Below are 27,480 nucleotides of genomic sequence, written 5' to 3'. Positions count from 1 at the left end.
AGCAGTTGTATTCTTCCCAGACAGGACATACTTTCTGATGTGTTGGCAAATGTGCCAACACCTTGTAGATAGCGGAGGCCGAAATGCACGCTATAATTAACGCAGACGGGCGTGAGGTCTGGAACAGGATACGTATTGAATGCTATAAAGAAAAGAACGTAGCTCCAAGAATACTTAACTTTAATCCATCATTGTGGTACATCGCTCTTGATAATACAAGTGAGACTCTTTAAATACAAGCACAGTAAGGCTAATGGCGCCTTGCTAGGTCGTAGCCATGGACTTAGCTGAAGGCTATTCTAACTGTCTCTCGGCAAAAGAGAGAAAAGCTTCGTCAGTGTAGTCGCTAGCAAAGTCGTCGTACAACTGGGGCGAGTGCTAGTACGTCTCTCTAGACCTGCCGTGTGGTGGCGCTCGGTCTGCAATTACTGACAGTGGCGACACGCGGGTCCGACATGTACTAATGGACCGCGGCCGATTTAAAGCTACCACCTAGCACGTGTGGTGTCTGGCGGTGACCTCACACTTTCCATGCACTAAAACGAACCAAGTAAAGTGGCTTCGATGCCAGATGGTGCTCTGTTTGTTCAGAGACGGCACAGAGAACATGAGTGCCAATGGCCATGCCAGTTCCCATCAGATCACCAAAGTTAAGCACTGTCGTGCTGGACTAGCACTTAGATGTGTGGCCATCCAGTTTACCAAGCACTGGTGGCAAGTGTGCTCTCAGCCCTTGTGAGAAGAAGTAGCGGCTCCAGGCTCATAAAGTGGCATACAGCTTGGAGAATGGTGTGATGACCACATGCTGCTACTTATCCGTATCCAGTGATGCCTGTGGGCTGAGGGTGACGTGACGGTCGGTCTGTAGCGTGGGGCTACCATGGCCTGTTCGGGAGGAGTTTACTTTTAGTTTTGCACATGAGTAGGGCAGCTTTGCAGGTTGAGGCCGCAGATCAGTCATAACGATATTCTGATCCCTATATAAGATAAAACATTTGCTATCAGGTTATACCCTTGTGCTCCTTGGTTCCCCCACTCCCTCACCCCTGGGGAGTTGTATTCAAGGTCATGATGTGACTCTATAGTTGTCATGTGTCATGAAAATAGCGGCGAACCATGTCTCTCTCCTCCCCATCTGTCAGGACCAATGAGCACTTCCTTCATACCTTAAGTAACTGGGGCACTGGAAAGGGTTACTATGGAGCTGGGCAGCATAAGAGAGTATATTTGTTAATAACAAATTCCATCATTTGAGTTCTTTTGTTTACAAGACTACACTACTAGTCTCATTACACCATATGTTATATACAGGGTGATTCAAAAAGAACACCACAACTTTAAAAATGTGTATTTAATGAAAGAAACATAATATAACATTCTGTTATACATCATTACAAAGAGTATTTAAAAAGGTTTGTTTCACTCAAAAACAAGTTCAGAGATGTTCAATATGGCCCCTCCAGACACTCGAGCAATATCAACCCGATACTCCAACTCGTTCCACACTCTCTGTAGCATATCAGGCGTAACAGTTTGGATAGCTGCTGTTATTTCTCGTTTCAAATCATCAATGGTGGCTGGGAGAGGTGGCCGAAACACCATATCCTTAACATACGACCATAAGAAAAAATCGCAGGGGGTAAGATCAGGATGCTTGCTGGACGCGTGCTACATTTTCATCACTCGTTCTCGGCCGTCCAGAACTTTTCCCTTTGCAGAAACACCCATTCTCTGTAAACTGTTTATACCAACGTTTAATACACCACCTATCAGGAGGTTTAACACCATACTTCGTTCGAAATGCACGCTGAACAACTGTCGTCGATTCACTTCTGCCATACTCAATAACACAAAAAGCTTTCTGTTGAGCGGTCGCCATCTTAGCATCAACTGACGCTGACGCCTAGTCAACAGCGCCTCAAGCGAACAAATGTACAACTAAATGAAACTTTATAGCTCCCTTAATTCGCCGACAGATAGTGCTTAGCTCTGCCTTTTGTCGTTGCAGAGTTTTAAATTCCTAAAGTTGTGGTAATCGTTTTGAATCACCCTGTATTTTCCATATGGTTTTCATAATTTTCCGATATTGAATCTGGATACTGTATGGTACTGAGCAGCATAGGCAGAAATGTTGAAGTTAGACATTAGTAGGTGGGATAGGCCATCTCACTCTTATCAGTTTGATTGACTACTTAATTAAATTGATAAATTAATTAACCTCTCCCTCTCTGGTAAACCCCTCTCCCCTCCCACCATCCCTCCCAGAAATTGGTGGGAAAAAGACTCAGTTGATCGGTCATTTGCAGGAAAATCGATTGCTGTGTATGGGGCATTGCTTAATGAATTTAGACAATCTGTGGATTACTGTTTATTTCAACTATTTAGAGGATTCAAAGTAGTGTATGCAATATATAGAAATTGGTGGCTCTTTGGTGGAGAGGAATGATCACATAACAGGATATTGTTTACTTAAAAAAGTTCAAATTGTGGGTTTTGGATTTCTCTTGCTCATTATGCTCTTATGTTTGGAAACATGTAGGTGTTGTAACAAGTAATTACATGGGGCAAAGATGTAGCATAACCTAATTTTCCTGCACTGTGTGTCTTAACCTAATATTCTGCCCTTTGTCAGCACTTATCCTACTGTTCTGTTAAGTGGTTTTTTCATGTCACCCACATTTTCTTAAATTACTGTACCGCCATTGGTACCAAATTAAGTAATTAGTTATGTCCTCCTACCATTTTCTGGTACGCTTTTGGAATTTCACATGCTTTTGAACTCTATTTCTGGGGCATTCTTCTTTGTCACCATCCCCTTAATCTATTGTACTATGTTTTGCAAAAAAATTGTGCAAATTAACCTGTTGTTCTGTACTTAATCTGCTGTTCTGCTCCATGTCATTCAACCACCAACGCCCTCCCCTTAAGGGGGGTAGGACGTCAAACGTGCCGACTTGGAGCATGAGAGGCACCACAGACATTTTATTTTCTACTGTCTATACTTTTACAAGTAAATTCATAAAACTTTGTCAGCATCACCAGGATGGAGTCAGGATTCACACTGAAAGCAGTGGAAGTGCAAAAACATAATAAAAAATTTTTTTTAGATATGTAATTTCATCATTTTTTTCACTTACTGTTGGGTGCATTTGTTGCAATAGGTAAATTTTTCTTCACAAGTAAGAGAGATTCTTTGATGAATTTTGCACAGCATACAAACCATACTTACAGGTATATGAAACTCTAGAATTTTCCAAATCTATTAAAAACTGTGGTAAAAATTGAGATAATTAACTACAAAATTTGATTTTTTTCTAAACATAAAGCTTAAAACGTAACAGCTCATTTTTCATAAATTAAATAGATTCTAGAGTTGCAGACACCTGTAAGTATGGTTTGTATGCTGTGCAAAATTCATCGAACAATCTGTCTTTCTTATGAAGTACAGTGTTCCTATAGATACAAGCGTAGCCAATAGTAAGTGAAAAAATAATGAAATTTCACATGTAAAAAAAAATTATTTTGTTATGTTTTTGAACTTCCGCTGCTACGAGGGTGAATCATGAATCCTTCCTGGTCATGCTGAGAAAGGTTTATGAATTTACTTGTAAAAGTATAGACAGTGGAAATTAAAATGTCCTGTGGTGCCTCTCCTTCTCCAAGTCGGCCCGTTTGACGTCCTACCCCCCCTTAATTATTGTACCACTAGCACCACGTTGATAGAAAAAATTTATGCAAATTAAGTAAATCGATATGCTTCACATGTATGAGATCATCCTATTGATCAGTGAAATCTATAGAATAGATTTTAGACAAAAGATAGCTAATAAACAACCACATCCCGCCAATCGATGCGCGATGCCAATGCCAGGGTCTGGGTGTACCAGCAGCCCCCACGAAGTGACGACATGTCTGTCAGCTGCTAAGCAATGCACAGGTGTCCATTCAGGTCCCACAAGTATGTGGTGGTGGCATCCCTTTCATACTTGGCACCTCAGTATTTTCTCAGACTGCTCATGATGTCATTCAGTTCGAATATAATTTGTTTAAATACGTTTAAATTTGTATAAATTTTCAGAAATTTTGTTAGATTTGTTGAAATTTGTTTAAGTTTGTTATCTACCTAAGGCATTAGTGTCGTGTTACCGCCACAAGAGGCTGTGATATCAGTGCTTGTTGAGCTGTCGGTGTACAATTAGCGAGATGTTGGTGCCAGACATGGGGGTTTTAATAGCTGTATTACATGCACCCATTCAGCCGAGGAGTGTATCGACAGCTCACTGCATGAGGAATGGAAGCGAGCATTAGTGCTTGGACATATGAAGAGGAAGAATATAAGAATACCATCCAGCAAATAAATGCTTTGCATTAAAGATGCATTACACAATGCATGGAAACATCTAGGCCTGCTGGAATTGTCTGTCATATCTAAAACCTCCCACCACACAAGACACAACAGCCTCCGATCCACCATACCAAATAACTTACCTAGTTCGTGAGTTCACAAATGGTTCAAATGGCTCTGAGCACTATGGGACTCAACTTCTGAGGTCATTAGTCCCCTAGAACTTAGAACTAGTTAAGCCTAACTAACCTAAGGACATCACAAACATCCATGCCCGAGGCAGGATTCGAACCTGCGACCGTAGCGGTCTTGCGGTTCCAGACTGCAGCGCCTTTAACCGCACGGCCACTTCGGCCGGCGTGAGTTCACAGCTGGAAGGCGCAGCGATGGGTCACATGATCGTGCGTTCAGTCCATAGGAGCACATCATCATCATGACGTCATGTGTTTTTCTGAGATGCACAACTGCCCCAGCCTCCTCATCCCCCCTGGCGCTCTGGAGGGGGAAACTGGTGGGAAAAGGAATCAGACTGTTCTGGGCTACTGGAGAGAGGAAGGAGTGTACTTTTTATTTATGTTTTGAACAACTTTTTTAGGCAAACATTTCACCTAGTTTCTTTATCATGCTGATACAAAACACTCACCCTGCCAGCGGTCTGGAGTAGGAAAATTGGCCGAAAATGGAATCAGCCTGTTCTGGTCTGCTGAAGAAAGAAACAATTGTAATTTATTGCTTCTTGGAACAATTTATTTAGCGACTGATTTTACCTAGTTTATTTATTACAATGATACAAAACACTCACCCTGACGTGCTTGGGGTCACAATATACAGTTTACAGTCCTGGAAACTACTCATAAGTAATGCATTACTCTGATGTACAGACACGCAGACAACTGGTAAAATTTCCCAAATAATCCAGTACACGCCATACAGAAGTGCAAACTACTCCTAGATCACCGAAATAATACACGCAAACACGCTCACAATGCTTAAACACCCGAAAATAATTCAGAGCACAAACACTCAGTGCACGTAAGAAACCCAACTTATCAGCGACTTGAACACTGATTGTACTGGATGGAAAGCCTATGAGCACCCCCCTAACACATGCGCACTGTACAGATGGGGGAGAGGAACGTTAAGTTAGTGAACATCATTTATTTTGCTCGGGAAACTGTGGCAAATAACCATCCTAAATACGTAATTAATCACAAAGTTCCGCTCTAATTACACAACTTTATGCATAGCGCTGCACAAGGAGGGCTAAAAATCTCAAAAACTAACTATACCATACAACTGGGCTTATCCTGCTGGTGAAAAAATGCGCAATACCACTCTAAACTTACCAGAATATCTATTCTAATTACGTATTTAATCATAAAAACTGGCCCTTATTACACAACTATATGCATAGCGCTTCACAAGGATGGCAAGACTTGACAAAATTTGCTGATACCATACAACTGGTGTTATCCTGCTGGGGAAAAAAATCTTGCGATACCTCTCGAAACTGGCGACAGAAACACTCAAACTGTACCCTAGAGCTAGAAGCTGGGGGGAAAAAGGCTCGGGTTTAGCATAAAATCTTTATTCTTTTTGGTGGGAGATACGTTCAACTGACTAGATGCCGGTTTTGGACAAAGGGGAGTTTAAGAAAAGTATATTACCTGCAAGAATGTAGCATCTTTCGCTGTTTGACATCGGAGTTCACTACACACGCCTACTAAAAATCAGCCTACTGCATGGATAACCCAAGCCAGTACACGCTATCACAGCTGATGGAAAAAATGAGTCGCAGTTATAACTATACTTCGAAATTATCGGAAAAAAACCAGCACTCGTACTGAACGGGTCATAACGCATCCCATGTACTGGGGAAAATCGTCGTCATGAGAGACTGCAGTTGAACGTGCGTTCTCCTCCATGTACAATCACAAACTATGGGATGGAGCTACTCAGCTGACAGCCGACAGCAGTGCTGGACGCTGACCGCATTGATACGATTGTGCTTCGCCAACAGAAAAGCAAGTATACTTTTTTAACTAGGAGATAAGAAGGGTGGCTTTCCCCAAATGCATCTTAGGCGTCTAAAGGATAGTGGCGCAACGACCCTCACAGCTAGGAGGCGCCACTCTAACACTCTAGACAGGTCCTCAACGCCTCTCAATCTGAGAAAAAAACACTTTTGTTTATCACGTAGGACACTCCAGCAGGGACCGGACGAGAGCCACAGTGTTGTAGAGAACTCACCCGCCGTTCAGCGAGGGATTATGTAACATCAACTCAATCCTATAATAAAGCAGCTATTAACAAAAGGAGGGAAAAAAAACATTCTCGATTATACTAAATGCTCTCTTTCCACAATAATAGACAAAGTCCAGTTTCACTTAGTTTATCAGCAAAATCTGTACAGTTTTTCACATTCGACTGAGAAAATTATCACGTCTGTGAGGACATTTACATGGAAACTAGAAAAAGAAGCAGCGGAAACTGATTTTCCACTCAAGAATAATGATGTTGGTGATGTAACAGATTTCAAATGACCCCTATAATTTACAAAGTCAAATAACGTATTTCTCATATCTATAGAACCAGCAAACGTGTCTTCCATGCGCTAGATGCACAGACCACAACCGATCTTCTCTCAACTAAATAAAGACGTGAAATGCGAAGAAGCAGTCAGCAGAACAATTTACATGGGAGGGAATAATGCCTAGCGCAAACACACGTCCATATTGAATCTTCTCAAATTTCCGCTTGATCACCAAATCTGTCCAACACATACTAATTATTAGTTCGCTATTCGGCTGTCTAGAGGACTACACGGTTAACTGAACTACATTCCTGCATTGCAATAGCCCGCTCAATTTGGACGGCCGCTGCCGTTAGTGGGAAATGTGTATCATTCCCGCCTAGGCCACGCATAGACGAATCATCCTTTGAAATCGGTCACGTATATATTTGATCGATATACTTACAATTAAATGTTACGACTACGGATTGAGTTGAGTGACATTCAACAACGAGCAAAGTATCGGAAACACACCCTGTTGACGGCTGTGTCTCTGGAAATAGAAATATCTGTACCATTCTTATGACTTGACATACTCTTCCCTTTGCTATCATAGTATTCGACGTCAAACCCATACCTTCCTTACGAGTGGATATAGTTATCTCCTTTGCACATGTCGGAACACAAACACATATTTTATAATCCTGATGCTCATGGCGAACCTATCATACATCCCCTACTACTAAGCATAATACGTCGTCAATAGCTGATTTCTGACGATACGAAATAATACAGACCGAAAATCAACGATTGGTGAGCATCTATCATAAGTTTTTCTTGTGAGTGGTACCACTGTGTCCTAGAAAGAGAGGCGTAATCGCCTTACAAACTGGCAGATGTTAAAAAACACGACCGTTGTACTATCACAAGCAGTCTTGCTTCTACAGGTGCATACAAGTACCAATGTTAAAAGCTATACTGTCTTTATAAATCGACGCACGACATAACCTCTGCATGAGGTGGTTTTTTTTGACCAGACGAATACCGTGACACTGAATATAGACGGTGATCCCTGGAATATATAGTATCAGACCAGCAGTGTGGTTACACGTCGGCGACGGTGCAACCTCGTAATAAAATTACCCATTTACAAAGTGATTCGCCTATGAAACGTGGTATGAAACCAGTATTTCTAACTCCCTCACGCCACTGCCACTAGATATTTCTGCAGTATTTGTAATGCATTCTGTCTCGAAGCCATGTCAGAGGTTCAGTGATATGTCCACTGCGCTATAGGCGATGGTTGATTGAGAAGGATCACAAACAGTAGGTGGTGAGGTCATAAGAAATCTCCACTAACTTTTCAGATCTCTAATGCTATGCTGTCCGCTAGAAATGCTGTCTGGGATTTGGAATCAAGTCTTCCCATTCAAGCACATACCTGCGTTGGATCCTATGGAGAAGTCCTTTAATAATTACAGTCACTAGTGAATCATATTTCTGGCACTCTCATATCTCGAAATGAGTCACCTTTCTCGAACCCATCTGCTGCCGTATAAACGCAGCCTCATTTTAAGTATTCCCTATGCATCCCGCAACTGCCCCCTCAGACTTTGCGCTACCATCGCTGCAGCTTTGCGTATGTGATCGTTCCAATGTAAGTCGGAACTGAGTACAAGTCGGACGTAATTATATCTACCACCTACTGCATCCCGTGTAGAAACAGGCTAAGCTACGTTACTGCAACAGAATTGTGTTTTGACCATTACATGGAAACGGGAACAGGTTGAACGACAAGGTTTTTGCTACTGCACTATCGTGCGTCCCCAAACTAAATACAAGTACTACAGATCCGTGTCCATTCACATCTATCTCCCCAGTATGACATCTTCGTTATTCTGTACCATCCAACAGAGAAAAATTATGAACTATAAAAGCTCCACTAACTTCATCCGATAGAGAACTCGATAAGATTTTAACCACACCCCTTCCTCCCATATATGGAAAACAAATACCGCATGCATGCAGGTTTTGATCATACGTGACGATCCTATTAAATATGGAGGTATTGATCAGCTGCACAGACCAGCTTAATGTTTCATCACCTGTACTGTAGGAGGATGATCGTGTCCCACGGATTATGCTGTAAGTCGCAAGACCCTGTGACCCTGTCTCATCGTTTGAAACGTTGTTTTTTTTTCTGCTCTAACACGCTTTGTACACTGCCGAAGATTTTATTTTGCCGCCACGACTTAGAGGCCAGTGTCACGTTCTAAACTGACATTAACACGTTCTGATCCACGGTCCCTCACAGAAAACACAAACTATGAGCGGCTGACACTTTCTGCAGGACCTGACCATCATTTTGCAGGACAATGCTCAAGCACGTGCAATGCAAGCTGTTACTGATTTTTTTGTCTGATGGGGCTGCTAAGAACTATACCAACTACTGCACTCCCCTGACGTAAGCCCTCGTGAGCTCGACTCGATTTCTTAACTAAAGGAAACACTTAACAGCATTCTATTCTGAACTGCTAGAAATTCGTCGGGCAATAGACCGCGCCGCTCGAACTGCCAGCACAACTGGTGGCACTGCTAAGAGTATCCTACGACTTCCACATCGCTGGTAGCGGGTTATACACAATGATGGTGACTACTTTGAAGGTCAGTAAAACTTTTAAACACGCATCTATTTTTATGAGCTGTAAATAAATAGTAGCCACTATTAAAGTTAAGACCCCGTACGTAGAAAAAACGTAATCATTGTGTAGATGGGTTAATCGGTCGACAGTACCTGTAAGGAGTAGCTAGAGGGATCCACAGCGCATTTATCTTACCAATGGAATGATGGAACATTCTAGAGAGGCAAGACGAAATTGTGGACTCCCGCTAATTTTGTATTTGTGAGGAAGCTGTTGTAATATTGGTTGGTGTTTGTGTAATGTTTAATTCCATTTATCGTACATTTAACTTTCTTCGGTTGTTCTATCCATTGGTATCAGTTGAGGGAGGTTTACTGCCTTGGATGCATGTACCATGGAGGAGGATGTGCTATCACTAAAGAGAGAGTGAGAGAGAGAGAGAGAGAGAGAGAGAAGGAGAGAGGGAGAGGGAATTAGGGGCGGTGATCCTCAGATGTTTACAATCCCGACTGCGTGCCTACTCCTCGCTACGATTCTGTACGGGAGGCCTTGTCTATCACACAGCTGAATAATCGGGGTCGGTCAGATATCTGCATTTTCCTGTCTGCCTGCGACATCTGTAGCAGTCCACTTGCGAAGTTTCAGTTAGTTTACAAATTACGCCGTCGCTGCGCTTGAGCTCCGAGGACACAGCTGAGTATGCGATTTTCGTGTGCTGGGTAGCACTGTGAATGTTGTTCGTTGCTGTTGGACGCTTCACCCCCAACTCACGACTCTGGCGTATACACCTCACGGCGCAAACAATACAGTGTGAGTCCAATCACATTTAGAAGTTTGCGTGATCGATAGTGTAGCTATAATGACCAATATCCGATGGTATTCCGCTGCTGTAGTGAATAATCATCGTTAGTAAAAAGCAGTTGCTCTTAGTGGTCGTATTGCCTGCGAAACCCGCATTCCAGTGTTTGTCCTACATAGGTTTAGAAACACAAATACAGATGTATCTAAGGTCCAAACTGGCTTTTTCCGGAGTATTAAATACTGTAACCTGTGTGGTAGTGCTATGTTCCATAAGATCAGAGTCTATGCTCTGTTTGATTGTATTTCTAATTATTTAACATGGGAACCCATTACATGAACCACCAATCAGCGATGCTGACACCTCTACTGTACGTAGGGTGGATGGCTGTCTTTCTGTCGAAAGCAAACCAGTGTGGGCCGCTTACTTTATTAGTTGCTGTTAGGATAGTGTTAAGAATATTCTAGTCTAGTGACATCAAATATGAGAATGCACAGAATAACTATTCATCCCAAGAGGGAGTGACTGTCTTCGTGGCAGAAGTAGACAAGAATTTTTACGTTCGTGATGCGTAAGGTAGATAATTACGTTGAGCAGACCTACACTATGTGATCAAAAGTATCCCGGAAACCTCCAAAATCATACGTTCTTCATATTAGGTGCATTGAACTGCCACCTACTGCCAGGTACTTCATATAAGCGACCTCAGTAGTCACTAGACATGGTGAGAGAGCAGAATGGGGTGTTTCCCGGAAATCACGGGCTTCGAACATGGTCAGGTGATATGGTGTCACATGTGTCATACGTCTGAACGCGAGATTTCCACACTCCCCAAACATCCCTAGGCCCACTGTTTCCGATGTGATAGTGAAGTGGAAACGTGAAGGGACAAGTACAGCATAAAAGCGTACAAGCCGATCTCATCCGTTGACTGACAGAGACCTTCGACAGTTGAAGATGGTCATAATGTGTAATAGGCAGACATCTACGCAGACCATCACACAGGAATTCAAAACTTCATCAGGGTCCACTGCAAGTACTATGACAGTTAGGCGAGAGGTGAGGAAACTTGGATTTCTTGGTCGAGCTGCTGCTCATGCATTACGCCGGTAAATGCCAAAAGACGCCTCGCTTGGTGTAAGGAGCGTAAACATTCGACTACCGAACAATGGAAAAACGTTGTGTGGAGTGACGAATCACGGTACACAATGTGGCTATCCGATGGCATGGTATGGGTATGACGAATGTCCGGTTGACGTCATCTGCCAGCGTGTGTAGTGCCAAGCCGGCTGGAGTGGCCGAGCGGTTCTAGGCGCTGCAGTCTGGAACCGCGCGACCGCTCCAGTCGCAGGTTCGAATCCTGCCTCGGGCATGGATGTGTATGATGTCCCTAGGTTAGTTAGGTTTAACTAGTTCTAAGTTCTAGGGGACTGATGATCACAGAAGTTAAGTCCCATAGTGCTGAGAGCCATTTGAACCATTTTTTGTAGTGCCAACACTAAAATTCGGAGGCGGTGGTGTGTGTTATGATGTGGTAATGTTTTTCATGGAGGGGGCTTGCAACCCTTGTTGTTTTGTGTGGCACCATCACAGCACAGGCATACATTGATGTTTTAAGCACCTTCTTGCTTCCCACTGTTGAAGAGCAATTCGGGGATAGCGATTGCATCTTTCAACACGCTCGAGCACCTGTTCATAATGCACGGCCTGTGGCGGAGTGGTTACACAACAATAACATCCCTATAATTGACTGGCCTACACGGAGTCCTGACCTGACTCCTATAGAACACCTTTGGAGTGTTTTATCGTGGAGGCCGATTACACAAAGAAACAACGCTGCTTTCAACCAATCTGACGATGTAATTCAGTTACTCCGCCGGATGATTGAAATCATCTAACCTGCCCATTTTACTTCTTATAGAATTAAGTTTGTGAAAGTAGCTTTCTCATACCCTCACAGCTATGGGTGGTGGAAATATCGTCCTTCCAGATCTTTTACGATTCCACTACACAGCGGTAATGGCAGTATGGTATTATCAACGTTTGGTCTGCGAATCAATAGTTATTTATCACGTACATAAATTGTTTAGGGATTTCGTGGCGTGCTATGACAAAAAACGAGGTTTGTCTTACAGTCTGAGACACTGCCACTTTGGTTTAATAGATGCGGACTGTAATTATCTCAAGACTACTTCTACTTCCAAATTAGACACAGATTTAATATGTTTTATTAAATGCTTATCCGGACCCTGGGCTGCTTATTGCTTATAAGGGGATCATGTGAATTCGGTATCCCTCTTCTCAAGACGCACGCACATTAAGGCACCAAGTGCCACTAACAAAAAGCAGAGCTACAGAGAGGAGAGCATCTAACTGTACAATTTCTATTTTCCCTTACGTTATGTTGACTATCTATGTCAGTTCTCAGTACTTTTTTTTCACGAAAAACAGCTTTGGCCAGTTTCAGTTCACATAATACTAGCATCTGGATTAATGCTACCAGCAACAAGTCCAGCATTACGTTACTGGTGCCTTGGAGAAGTCTTCGGCTTAATAAGGAGTGTGTTACAGCGACAAGGGATTCACTGCAACGAAGCGTATATTGGTACTTTTGTGGACTGACAAGAGCAGCCAGTCCACAATGAAGTAGCCGATAGGGCACGCGTCAACTCACGCCGTCTTGCGTTAAGTCTGAAACAGGATACTTCATAAATGCTATAAAGAAAAGAACGGAGCGTCTCATATACTTAACTTTATTCTCTTGTGTGGTACATCTCTATGGTGAATACAAGTAAGACTCTCTCCAGATATGGTTAACTGCGCCTTGCTAGGTCGTAGCTATGGACTTAGCTGAAGGCTATTCTAACTGTCTCTCGGCTAATGAGAGGAAGGCTTCGTACATCTAGTCGCTAGCAATGTCGTCCGTACAACTGGGGCGAGTGCTAGTCCGTCTTTCTAGACCTGCCATGTGGTGGCGCTAGGTCTGCAAGTACTGACAGTGGCGACACGCGGGTCCGACACGTACTAATGGACCGCGGTCGATTTAAGCTACCACCTAGCAAGTGTGCTGTCTGGCGGTGACACCACAGGTACAACGTTACTGCTACAAACCTTATACTGCTACAAACTTACAACAAAAACTTAGGTCGATTTCCTCTGGTGAGCGTGTAAGCGTCTGCGAGTTGCGACTGGTTGGCCTAGGTGGTCCAGAGAGAAAGGATTAAGTGGTGGGGAGGGCAGTGCTTGGCGCTTCAACTGTTGACAACATTTGTCTGCAAGGGCGCCGGCGAGTTACGACAGGTTTTTCTGTGGCGGGGTACCCTCTCAAATAAATGGTTCAAATGGCTCTGAGCACTATGGGACTCAACTGCTGTGGTCATAAGTCCCCTAGAACTTAGAACTACTTAAACCTAACTAACCTAAGGACAGCACACAACACCCAGCCATCACGAGGCAGAGAAAATACCTGACCCCGCCGGGAATCGAACCCGGGAACCCGGGAGTGGGAAGCGAGATACCCTCTCACTGAAGCATTGAGCACCATTTATGCCGGCCGCCAGGGTGGATAAGATTACACATAAATTGTGCAAATCTCTCTACCTCGTCTGGTGAAATGGTCTGGTGTAATGTCAGGAAAACAAGCGGAGCTCACTTATTCGCGGCCTGGTGGTCACAATCGCACGATGAGTGGCATACCCTACCAGGATCTCGCCTCACTCGTTCGATATGTGAGTCCTGGGGCGAGTTCCCCGTTATCTAGGTGTATGCCAGACTTACATATTTTCATCGACGTGTCGGGATCTGCTTGCCGTTATTAACGTGGGGAGGAGATCTCTCGGAGAGAACTGATGTAGCAGCAATGTCTGGCGCCAGACCGGAGAGGTTATACCTCAAATTTTCGACAGTTCGTCGGTAGTGTGTCCGCAAACATCAGCGCTCTCGGCTACACATTTCCCTTTCTCACGTCTCTAGAGGCGTATTTTGTAGCGCTGTGCTACACACATACAGAAACTTTGGTTGGAAGCATCAAAATGTTACTGTGACGTCCCATCATCTTGTAATGTAGTGGTGCTTTACCAACTGCTCTGCCGGCCGTGGAGGCCGAGCGGTTCTAGGCGCTACAGTCTGGAACCGCGCGACTGGTACGTTCGCAGGTTCGAATCCTGCCTCGGCCATGGACTTGTGTGATGTACTTAGGTTAGTTCGGTTTAAGTAGTTCTAAGTTCTAGGAAACTGATGACGTCAGAAGTTAAGTCCCATAGTGCTCAGAGCCATTTGAACCTACTGCTCTGTGGTATTTGTCTTATTTACACCCCCCCTGGCTAGAAATCGGTAGCGCGTTTAAAATTCTCTATGACCTCACTATTTGTACGAATGTTTTCACTTCCAACACCATGACATCCAACATTAGTAATAGGGTGGTGTCTCTGCACTGACAAATAAATCGGCAACGTGCTGCATTGTTATCTACTGACAAATTCACGACGTCTACGAAACGCGTCACGACGTGCCACACCACGGTGCGCCACTGTGATGTGACGTCATGACGTGACGTGACGTATGTGGCGTGACATTTTGTCTCGATGCGAGGCGATGTTAACACCATGTTGACACATAACTCGCATCATTGGGTACAATGTGTAAAACTGCGTAAAATACAAAAAAAAGAAAAAATTCATAAAATATGGGTGAATGAGATTACTTACGTATCTGCCAGTGAGGCTTCTGCTAGTGGTTATAAGGACGGAATATTAAACTATTGTAAAAGAAATAGATCTCAAGTAACATATTTGTTATTAACAAGCCGACACGGAATACTACCTAACCCTATGCTGTCCAGCTCCAGAGTGTCACAACTATAACAGATGGATTTGGGGAAGTGTGCTTCAATATTAGTGATATCGAATTAAAGCCCATAGTGCATTGTGATTGCCTGAGAGCATCATAACGTCGTCGCTACGTTGGGAAGAGAGCCATGTATCTTGCGTAACTGGACAAAAGAAAATCCGGAAAAGCGTGAAAATAGGTAAAATTGGGGAAAATGTTGGATAATATCGAATAATAAGAATCCGCCTGGATGTAGTCTCGGTTCGTTCCACGTAATACAAAACAGTTGTTCACAAATAGAACCCAACTGATATGGCATAATGTAATTTATTACGAACAAATCGACACAGGCTGCAACTTCTCTCCCTATGCTACCCAGTTGCAGAATGGATCCAGTTATAAGACGAACATTATGGGAAATTGTTAAAAAATACGTGAAATGTGGGATAATGAGAGTACTTACATATGTGACTCAATGTGGCCTCTGCAGGTGTCACATAATACTGCTTTTAACAAATAGAACTCAGGTGACGTAATTTGTTATTAAGATATTGCCATTTCCTCTTCCTATGCTGTCCAGCTCCATAATAACGCCTCACACTTAAGTGTCCCAGTTAAAAAAGATTGACGAGAGAAGAGGGTGATTAATCCACTTGCTTCAAAGGGGCAGGGTGAACCGCCATCTTTATGATGTGACGACTTCAGAATAACGTCATGATCTTCGGTGTAACTTGCACAGTTGCCTGGGTGACCTTGACCAATTTCCGGCCGTTCCCTGGGAATAGAGAATGGCGAAACAAGGACCTCCAGTGTATAACCTCAGACCGGTTGTCCTTTTCTAGAAATAAGGAACTAGTTATAACTGATCCAGTGTTCACAAAAATAGCAGCAAAAGAATACAACATACTATACTGGTTCAGGTATATGGATAACATCCTCTGCTTAATAGATGTACCACAAACAAAAGTTGAAGAATTACATACTATCATCAATAAGGTACATAAAAATATAAAACTCTCAATGGAAAGAGAAGAGAACAATCAAATAAACTTTTTGGGTATACCAATCAAAAATCTAAACAATAATCTATGATTGAAATTCACTATACATCCGCAGCAACTGACGTTATTATCCCCCAGTATTCGTACCATCCACCCTCACAAAAGCAAGCAAAACTTAAACACATGCTCCATAGACTCAATACAGTTTCACTCAAAAATGAAAACTACCAAAAAGAACTGGAGATATTAATGCAGATAGCCCAAAACAATGAGTACAATATTGATATAGTCACAAAGCTAAACAACACAATCAAATATAAAATATAATCAGGAAGCGCAAAACCATTGATAACATCGCAACAGGACCATATACAATCAAAATCACTTATTATCATAACAACTACACAAAATTATTAGGATAACATAAGAGAAAACAGAAGATGGCACATAATGACATACAAATTCTATCAAAAAATACACCACAAAACTGACCAAAAACACGGATATATATCAGAAAGCAGGTATATTCAATTACAGTGTAACACTTGTGTTGGCAGGTACATAGGACAAAGAGGCAGAATGTTTGATGCGAGATACAAAAAATACAGTAGAGCCTGGAGGTATGGAAACACCACTCCACATTTGCAGAACGACTAAGTGAACACAATCACGAACCAAACACTAGAGAAGAAGACATCAAAATAATTAGAATCAACAATAAAAGACATCTCATAACCCTGCAAGAAAATTATCACATACAGAGAACAGAAGCAGAAAAGTAAACCGTGATGAACGATCACGCACGCATGCCAAACAACTCGTTGTTTACGCTAATAAATAAAATAATAGAGGAACTCCAGAACAGAGGACTATTATCATGACAATAATGCCTACCCACCATTTGTACACTCATGTTGAGAACAAACAGAACACCTTTAACGACTAGAGATAGGACGTTCATAGTCTCATGATATGTACATTAGTATGTTCTGTAGAAATGATTAGCGACTGAGTCACCCCAGTTCAGCATGTGTCCTGTTGTCTAATAGGCACACATTCGGCTATGATCCCTAATAATTTGTTTCATGCAAGATGGGATTGACGTGTATAAGGTGCGAAAGGCGTCCTTTGGTATAGACAAATGGTTCAAATGGCTCTGAGCACTATGGGACTTAACATCTAAGGTCATCAGTCCCTTGAACTTAGAACTATTTAAACCTAACTAAGCTAAGGAGATCACACACATCCATGCCTGAGGCAGGATTCGAACCTGCGATCGTAGCGGACGCGCGGTTCCAGACTGAAGCGCCTACAACCGCTAGGTCACAACGGCGGGCTGGTATATACATCAATGCTACATTAAATTGGTACTGAAGTTCATCTCTGGTGGTTGGCAATTGGGCGCAAGGCTGCACCTGTCTTTTCACCACATCGCACAGTTTTCCAATTGGTGATCTGACGGGCCATCATCCTGTGATGCTAAGAAGACACGAGATCGTTGAGCAACATGTGATCGTGCATTGTCTTGCTGAAAAATGGCATCTGGGATGTTGTGCAGAAATGGTATGGCAATGGTTCACAGGATGTCATTGACGTAGATCACACTGGTCGCAGTGACCGGGACACACACCAGCTGTGATTCGTGGCTGTACCCAATAGCACCCCACACCACAACCTCTTGAGTTGACGCTGATTGTCTTGTTTGAATGCAGTCACTGTGATGCGGCTCCCCCGGCCTGCAGTGAACCAAAATGCGGCCATCACTATCAATAAAACAGAACCCGGATTCGACCGAATACACTACCTGATGCCATTGTCCTCTTTCATGTATGTTTCCCCACATTCGTCAAAGGTAGGACGACGAGTATCTAACCCATGCCTTATTAAACGGCGACGGACTGTTATCCTTGATAAAGTACGATGTGTTACACTATTCCACTGTTGCCTTAGAGCAGATCTGTCCTGCAATGCCATTTGGATGAGGCGTCAATCATCTCAGGATGTGTGGTCTGTTCCGGTGCGACCTGACCCGTTTCGTCGTGTTACACGGTCTTCTGTGAACCTTTCTGCACACACCATCTGCACTGCCGAAACACTTCGTCCCACACGAGCAGCAATTTCTTGGATGGATGCATGACAGTCTTTCATGCCAACAATGCGCCCTCGTTCAAACTCACTGTTTCGACGGTACAGTTCGAGCATACATCTGCAAGGCGTCCGGCGGCTGTGCTCAAGTTACACTGATCCATTACCTACGGTTTACAGCGACAACGAGAGCCGCAGGGAAATTTTACTGGTAGCTGGTGTTGTACCGCAATGTCGATGTTGACCTTGAAGGTGCAGGCCGACATGGATCAAATTCCACGCATTTCTGCAGAACATACTATTATTGTACATGTCCTGTGAATATCAGCGTCCTAACTCGAGCCGTTCACGACGTTCTGTTTCTTCTGAAAGTGAGTGTAATTTCAGTTCAATCTTGAAGCTGGTTTCGGAGTTTTAAAAATAAACTTAATGTACACCGTTGAATATATACGATACTGGGTTCAATGCTGACTGGCTTCAGCTCGTTTCTTTCTCCTAAATTAGCAAGTCGTCTCACTTTTACGGTTGATGAAGACGTTTAGGGAACACGGCTTGTAAAACTTTTTCAGTAAGTTTTCGAAATGATTCATGCACACACGCCGTGGCGGCTCATATCAAGATTTTGCATTGGATGTCCCAGTGGTTCCCGAGAGTTGCAGTGGCTCCTTTCGGAGAAGAGAATTGGTAAGAGCTTGTGTCTATGCTCTTTTCCGTACGATGTTGCTCCCTGCTGTTATAAACGGGTGAAACTCAGGCGCTTGTATTGACTATACGGGAACTGGTGACATAAAATTACATTTGTGATTGAGTCTCACTTGTACTGTGACAATTTAGAGGCGAAAACTGTGGTGGTTACATTAGGCCTGGTTCTTTGCTGCGCTACTAAGGGAGTCAGTTATTTGGGGTAACTGAGGGAGCACCATTATGTTGGTCTAAGTGATACGTTCTCCACGTTTTGTCTATGTCTTTGCGAATCGAAATCGTGGAGGAGTACACGTGTGAGTAATTTGCTATTGTATTGATGGTTATGTTGTAAAGACTGTTCTCTGCTGTGTTAAATCACGCGCTGATTTGTAGCCAATCTAAGCAGAAGTTACCATTACTAATTGCTTACATGCTACTGTCCTTATGATTGGCGTTGTTTGTCTTTCGATTGTGGATGTGCTCACGTTTAAAAAAAATTACGGCTTCTATTCATAATGGTTGTCTAGTAAGGAAACTGCTTAAGCTTTTATCATATGCTGGTCTGTTTGCCTACCGCATTGGCTTTCTATGCAGTAACTGGAGGAATGTGTATGGTGTTTCAAGATTGTAGGGTGACTAGTATTTGAACCGGTGTTGAGGTTAAGGGCGAGATCAGCATCCCGCAAATCCGCACGCTGCGCGTGGTTCAATGTTCCGCTATTGGGGAGCCGGCTCTCTGTTCTTGGATTGTGTAAGGATACGTGATGGGTGCATCCTGTAGTTTTTCGCGTGCGCGGGGTGTCGGTGCCGTCCTAGGGCTAGACTTGTGATGTATGTTATGTTGAAAGGGAATTAACTGTACCATACTCAAGAGAGCTTTTAGTTTGTTTTAGGTCTGTACATGGAATGATGTTCATATTTTGTCGATTGCGGCAATAACTTCCTGTGTGGGGAGATGCCCTGAGGGACTTGTATTGTACTGTTGCAGTGCAATCCATCTGAAACGTGCTGCTTAAAGCTTGGGACTACAGCTCCCTGGTGTTATATATTACTGTTTAATCTTAAATGTCTTGGATGTAATATGGTTGTTGAGGATTATGTAATTAATTTTGGGCGCTGGTTCCTTAAAGGAAGTATTTCGTTTCAAAATATGTGTTCTATCAGAGCCTATTTAAATATGATTTTAACTTATCATTCAAAATTTCTAGTCTTACTTTCTTAAAAAGCTTTCAGTTAAATGATTGCCATTTGCCTGTTTAAATGTTTGAGTGACTTAAAGGAAAAGAATATTATTTTGTAATTTTGTACTGATTGTTCCTTTTGGGTATACCCGACTTATATGTTCAATAAATGAGTGTCCAGTAAGTGGTGATGCACTGTTCTATTGCTAGCCTACCTCTTCCACTCCACAGCCTATTGAGCTGCTTTGTGTCGAAATTGAGTTCAGAACCCCCTTCTGACCTGACACCTCACTCCCACTTATTCAAAGTCTGTATGAATACTGAACTTTACACATCTTAATAACAAAGTAACCATCAGGTTAATGAACGCTGCAGTAAAGAAAAATCGTAACGTCTTCTCTACTTGAGGTGAATGTTATTGTTTTCAACGCCATGTTCGCCTCACGTGCTGCATGCAAACAGAACGACTACGAAACTCAAAATGACTTCACGTTTACACGAAGGCTCGTGCACTGTAGGTTACCCTTCCTGCCTGTGGTGGTTTCAACCCCTTTGTAGGTGTCGCAGGTAGTGTGGGACTTGTGGGCAAGTATTTTTGTACCGTGGGTTTTCCGACCAGAGCCTCCTGTTGATTTGCACCAGTTGTCCACCAGCAGCGGAAGTGACGCCACCGTCAGGGTGGCAGTGCCCTCGCCCACAGCCCTTGTTCCCGTATACATCCATAGGGCTAAGCTATTTGAATTCTATATAGGGCCGGTAATGAAAATAATTACAAGAAAAGGGAAGGTATGCCTTCTGGAGGTTAGTTACCGCTACCGGTACACGGAAAACGTGATGCTTATACAAACTGCTTGTGCATGAACTCCGAATGGGGTGAGTGCCGAGGCCGTTTAAAAATTGCATGTGGCAGAATCATGGGTGAACAGTGACGTTCTGGCCCATCTGACTAAGCAGATTCGCATTTTAAGAAAGGAATGTGTAGGTGCAGGGAAAGAGTCCACCAAGAACACACAGTGCTTGTTTTCCAAATTTTTAATGAGGGATTTAAAGATTTGAAAGAGTAAGTTTTAATTTCGATGCATGTAGCTCAAATTATGATAACGGCAAGACTTCATTGCGTAAAGCAAGAAGGGAAGCTGTTGGGACGACCAAAAACCCTGGCACCAGTTCGCAGATTCAACTGAGGGGAGATGCTATGAAACTGACTGGAGGTAACAGTGTTTTTGCAAATTGACGATGGCTCTGGTTTTGACAAAATAATCCCGGTTTTTGATTGTGTGGAAGCTGGGAAAATTCTGTGTGAAAAGGGAACTATTGTCGTACAGGGGTGAGGTGGGGGGACAGGGGAGGTCATCTGACAGTTGTTCGGAACAATTCAAACAACTATACACGTTACACATTGACATCGAAATCACAGAAGAAGAGATTTCCTGCTTTATTTATTTTGCTCCCAGACACAAGTCGAAAAACTTACTCCCTGCGGCTGTGGTTATTAATAATGAGAAAATGCCCGTGGAGAAAACGTAATAAAGTTAGCTGACTATATGTCAATCACTACACCCAACATGTTAGTACACCAGTTGAAATGTTGAATGTTTTTAACCAGCGGGATAGAACGACGAACTCTGTCGAAGTTTGGCGTACGGTACGATACGAAACTCCCCAATAAATCAAAAACATCAGAACGTATGAAGGAGGAAGCAGTAAAAGCTACATTTGAAATTAAAAAACAATTTCATTGCCCTGCCCCTTCATGAGAGAAAAGAAAGATACATAGCTTTAAACAAAACGTAAAATGATATTGCAATAACGAATTGGGTGACATAAGAGGATGTTCAAATCATGGCTTTGACATAAAAGAAGTTGAGTGAGAATTTGGAATTGATAAAATAAAATGATAAGTTTAATCATTCTATCGAGTAATGTTGACTCACCATGTTAGCCGAGAGCTCTAATGCGCTGCTTATTGGTCTCGGGTAGACGCGCTTGCCCACGATCGAATCCACCTGTCTGATTAACGACGAGGGTCAGTATGCCGGCCAGCCTGGATGAGGTTTTTAGGCGGTTTCCCAGCCCCACTAGCTGAATAACGGGTTGGTCACCACGTCTCGCCTCAGTTACACGACTCTAAGGCATTTGAAAGCATTCGCACTATTTAATGACTTATACTGGACTCAGACAGCTGGAGTACACTAATTCAGTCCTGGGGGTTCGTGGTGGAGACAGGAAGGGCCTCCGCCCACTCCCCAACACTAACAATTTCCAAATCCATAGTGACAAGGCCGACGCCATGTTGAAGTGAGACAAAGGCCCAAATGAAATGATGATGACGTTTTTATCGAGTAATGCTGTAGAAAGGAACAAAGTTGAAGGTAAAAAAGAAAATAAGAAGTCAGAAACAAGAAAAAATAAAAAAAGATACTGAGCCTGCCTTTGTATTAGCCAGTCCTATGAATGGATAAAATGTGAAAGGAACTGTTATTATTGACAAACGGTCAGCAGAGGATCTTCCACTATTACAGCTTTCATTGACGGTCGGTATCGTCACGGCTGAAATATTTGTCCTCGGAAACACCACGTTGACGCAACAGGTCGCGAAGCACAGGGCCGGGAAGCCCACGACACTGAATGATTTCGTAATGGTTTCGGCTCGCGGCATCTCTGAAGCCGAACACGGCGTGGAAATAATTGTGATTGTTATTCCAGGCCTTATTACCGACAAGCTTAAATATTTTCTTCAAAATCATGCTTATACATCAGAATTTCTGACAAAACCTTACACTCACCGCAGTTGGTATATAACAGCGCTCACACGGATTTCTGTTGAGTCCCCTTTAGTATAAGGTGAATACAGGATACATTGTAACGACATTAAGCATGTTTCTGAAAGTACAAACGCGAGCCGGTTATATGTGCCTGTATACTTACTCGATTAATCTGAGGGTGACACTTCTATGACTGAATAGTAGATTAAGCAGTCTCTTTGTCTGAAAGATCAAAACCGTTCGTAGTCAAGCTGTTGTTAATTGTCTAGTTCTAGCCTTCGCAAGGAAGTGCTGCACTATAACAACACCAACGGGTCAGATACGCCACTTCACAGTTTTGGCTAGAGTTGGGGAAAATTGCTGGCGGCGTTTGTTGACTTAGAACCGACGAGGCGCCTACATCTTGATTGCTAAGCAAGCGACGTTGGACGGCTACTTGTTATACTAAGTGCAGCATCTCAGGTGTGGAGGTTTTGGTTTTATTTACGCTATACCGTGCCATTATACAGTCGTCGTCCAGTTATCGATGCATATTACGTATATGGCAGTGCCATGAACTATTTAGTAAGCGAGACAGAGAAGTCACACACCGAGCTGTACGATCTTGCCATAATATCGATCTTTACTTATGAGATACATGATCAGGCTTGCAGCAAATTAAACTCTTAACCTAGATTTAGCTAGGATTGTGAAGCTATTGTCGTAGAACCAGATATGTGTGGAGGACAGTCTACACCAACGACCTCAGCTGTTAATACGACCGACCTCTTTCCGTCCTCGTGGACAGCAACGCTCATAATTCTTTCATGTCGTGAGAGTTGTATTGCGGAGGTACACAAGCTAGGAAAATGTACAAACTCCTGGCGGAAATAAGCATCTGAATCGGGGAAGTGTAAGCGACGAAGAAGGCCACATTATGCGTTTAAACTGCCGCCGACATCGTCTTTATAGTGACTGATTCTAGAAGTACTGTAGATTTACTAGAATGTAAGGATTGGACCTCAAAATGTAAGCGATATTTCTCAACAATATAGACGTCCAAAGTTACTTTGAATCAAAGGACACACCGCTATCAGGCGGCTGGGATGGCCGAGCGGTTCTAGGCGCTTCAGTCTGGATCCGCGCGACCGCTACGGTCGCAGGTACGAATCCTGTCTCGGGCCTGGATGTGTGTGATGTCCTTAGGTTAGTTGGGTTTAAGTTGTTCTAAGTTCGAGGGGACTGATGGCCTTAGAAGTTAAGTCGCATAGTGCTCAGAGCATTTGAACCATTTGAACACCGCTGTCACACAGCATGAGATAATAGGCCAAGTGGAAAAGTCATGTGTGACAGGAGGTCACCGTTTCTTTACTTTAGTACCACAGACGATGTCTTTACCTTGAAATAGCAGACATTATTGGAATGGAAAGAGATGTGATAGTCGCTGCAATTCCAAAGATACGACTCCATAAAACACTACAGCTTCCAGCATCTAGAAACTATGTATTTCTCAAGCTAGATGTGTGTCACAGACGAACTTTCCGGCTTCGACCTCTTGATAAGCGGAAAATGCTTGATACTTTTTTAGTCACTGCAGGAATTTGTCTTCCCACGTCTATATACGATAATGCTTTGGCAGGTAGGCATAGCGGAGCACGTCATCCTACCGACATTTTTGGAACGCGCTGGGTGGATACCTAAAGAAAACCGAAAGAGGAACCTCGGAACATCTGCGTAGTTTCTATCAGAACTAACGTTTTTAAATCAAGTCTCAGCACTTTCAGCTTATGCCGCGCTTACGGATATATGAAGAACAATTATTAAACTATTATAAAACTGCCATGTAAACTATGTCGGTCAGTGCAACAATCATTAAATATATTTTGTTATCTCGCAGCGCACAAATAAATATGTGAATAAAAACAGTGATTCGTTGAGCAGTTTTCTCACGCGACACTCGTGAGTGGTGAGACTAACATGTCTCCTGTATCGACAATGGAGCTACAGCCGGGGTAACCGCGGAAACACTAATTTGGTGCTAAGCAGTCAGACAAGATGCTTGTTCTCGTGCTTATCACTGCGCTCGACGACGTCGCATTCGCGATTCTGTGCTGGTAAGTCGCCGCCAGCTCTCGCATCCTCGCACACTCGTCACTCTAAAAGCTGTAGGCCGGAATCGCTGCGTCAGTCGCGCGTTTTGGTCGCAGGCGAAATGTGTGACTGGCGAGGCATACAGGCACCAGTTGCTCTCGCGTCTCGAAGTTCTTACAAACATTCACTCCGAAATACATGTTTCGTAAAACCTTTCACTCCTTTGAGCTCTTAGTATTGCTTATTGCTAGTAAACCTAACTAGTTACCCTTCATCAATCGTATTTAAAATGCATGTTCTTCTCTTTTCTATTTCAGGCTTTTATGGCAGCTCATACTCTCTACAGAAATGTAAGTACCAAGTCTTACTAAATAATAGAAGATAAGTTCTTTTAGTTATATATGTTACGTATAATGGTTTACGATAGCTCGTCAGTGCTTGCAAAGAGGGGAGATACATATATGATCGCCAACCACAGGCTCAGGGTGGACACAGCAAAGAGGTAGACAGTTGGTGGGGCTGGTCGTCTCACTGGTGACGTGACTGACGTAGAAGCAGTCCGTAGCTGACTCTGACATTGTAGTGTGACACCCGGCAACATCTGTCCGCTTGGTGATGATAGCAAATTAAAACACGACCGATTTCAGTCCCCTCAGCAGACGTCATGTAATGATCAATGTGGCGACCACGATTGTGTAGGGTAGCAATATGCAGTCGACGAGATATGCCGGATATGTCAGCTAGTCACTTTAGTAGTAGTTAACTACCAGGATGAGAGACCGACGTACTTCGTTAAATTGTACTGAAGCATCGTTTTAACATATGTTCAATGTCGCTTGTGGCACAGTAAGTAGTACATGACAAATTCACACTTGTGATATGGTATAGTATACCTGTGTGTCGCACCGTTTACTTGTAGTCTGCAAACGCTTAGTGTAAGATCATCAAATAATGTGTTTTGGAAATGAGTCAGCTTGGTGCTGATAATACTTTTGATAAGTTGGTTTGTTATACGTACTCCTTAAAAGAACATGCCACGCCACAATCATAAATTTTTAATAGTTTGAAAAAATACCTTCACACAAGAATGACACTGTTTAAGGGTAATATATTTTAGAATAGTTTTCCACATTATGTCTTCCAAAACAATTCAATTTTTTTTTTAGATGGCGATCGGAAATGGACTTGCTGGAAGCTGATTTCGAGGAATATGTACTGGACATCGAGGCTGACCTAACAGAAGAACTGGACCTCTTCGAGGTTATCCCTGACGAGATGGATTATTCGGATACAGATCTATGGTGGATTGACGAACTGATGCCAGAAGAAGATTGGTTAGCCGATGTGAGGGAGATGGTGGAGGACGAAGACGCTTCTCCTGAGGGAGAAGTCGTTGTCATACGGATACATTTCTTTGGTGTAAAGGAATTTGTATTTCCAAAACGTAAAGTAATGACTTTCTTTGAGTCATTACTAGGTCAAGAAATAAATAACGTTTGTTAATTTTGAAACTGTTTTTATTAGTTCCATGGTCGAATAGCTAGTGTTAAAGACTAGTAATGTCCATATTCTGTGTTCAGCTTCCAGAAAATACTAGAAGTCGTTTGGTCATTTTTTCATCCCTATGCAGTCGCCATGTTCGTCAATGGAAAATGTAGAAAGGGTGTAAAAATTATAACATGAAGAAAAAAAGAGCAAACATTTCATTGAGAAGTTGTTTACTCTTAATTTCAATTTATTAGCAAAGTAATGGAATAATATTTTGGCAGTATTGACTACAAAAAAGTTATTCTGAGGTTACATAAAATACAGGGAGCGAAACGTTGTGTACAGCTTGGACAGAAATCAGACTTTAGTTGTAAAAGTGAGAGAACACGAATTACAGGCATCGGCTGAAGTGTGACATGTTTGCAATCTACCCTTGCCTATGTTATTCAACCTACTTATGGAATAAGAAATAAAGGGAACCAAAGATAATTCGGAATGCGAATTAAAGATGGGGTCAAGAAAGAAAACCTTTAAAGCTTTTGATAACATGGTCACTCTGTCAGAGACGGCGGTGAACTTTAGGAAGATCACTTGAACGAAATGCATAGTGCCTAGGAAATAGGTTACAAGATGAAGGTAACTAAAAGTGAACATGGGTACTTTCGCGTCGTTGTTTGTGTCACTCTTTTCTTTTATTATTATTACTATTGCTTGCGTAACAACACATATATGAAAAGAGCCGCGAAATATCTTTTAGTAATGCTGTGCTATGAATTTCTTTATCGTCATTACTTTTTAACAAAACAGAATATATTGAGTTCTTATTGTTCTGTATCTGGCCTTCTATTAAAGGAACATTTTTCGTGACTGTAACTCATTCTAAAAATCAACATATCTTCCCTACTTTATAGTTATTGAAAATGATAATTACTTTGTTATGAATACTGATGTTACAGTTCGTATGATTGTTCAACAACAAGATTTTGCAGTGGATTTTGTTTCTCGGTAAAACACCATTCAATACCACGACTAGCACAAGAACATGAGACTCTTATTGAAAAAATCCGTTTTCACTATAAAG

At 42.6% G+C, this 27,480-nt stretch overlaps 1 protein-coding gene across 3 annotated transcripts in view; it reads left to right on the top strand.

The window, feature by feature from the left end:
• The window catches only part of LOC126191488 (uncharacterized), a 200,275-nt gene that overhangs the window by 21,726 nt on the left and 151,069 nt on the right, over positions 1-27,480 (top strand). Inside the window, exon 2 of one of the 3 annotated variants that reach the window (XM_049932378.1) lies at positions 25,229-25,261. The exons of the other annotated variants lie outside the window; for them this stretch is intronic. Within the exon in view, the coding sequence (XP_049788335.1) occupies positions 25,229-25,261 (33 nt within the window). The remainder of the gene's footprint in view (positions 1-25,228; positions 25,262-27,480) is intronic. 3 annotated transcript variants of the gene reach the window in all.

Source organism: Schistocerca cancellata, chromosome 6 (genome assembly GCF_023864275.1).
Source record: "Schistocerca cancellata isolate TAMUIC-IGC-003103 chromosome 6, iqSchCanc2.1, whole genome shotgun sequence".
Lineage (NCBI taxonomy): Eukaryota > Metazoa > Arthropoda > Insecta > Orthoptera > Acrididae > Schistocerca > Schistocerca cancellata.
This window is presented reverse-complemented; position numbering and strand designations above follow the sequence as displayed.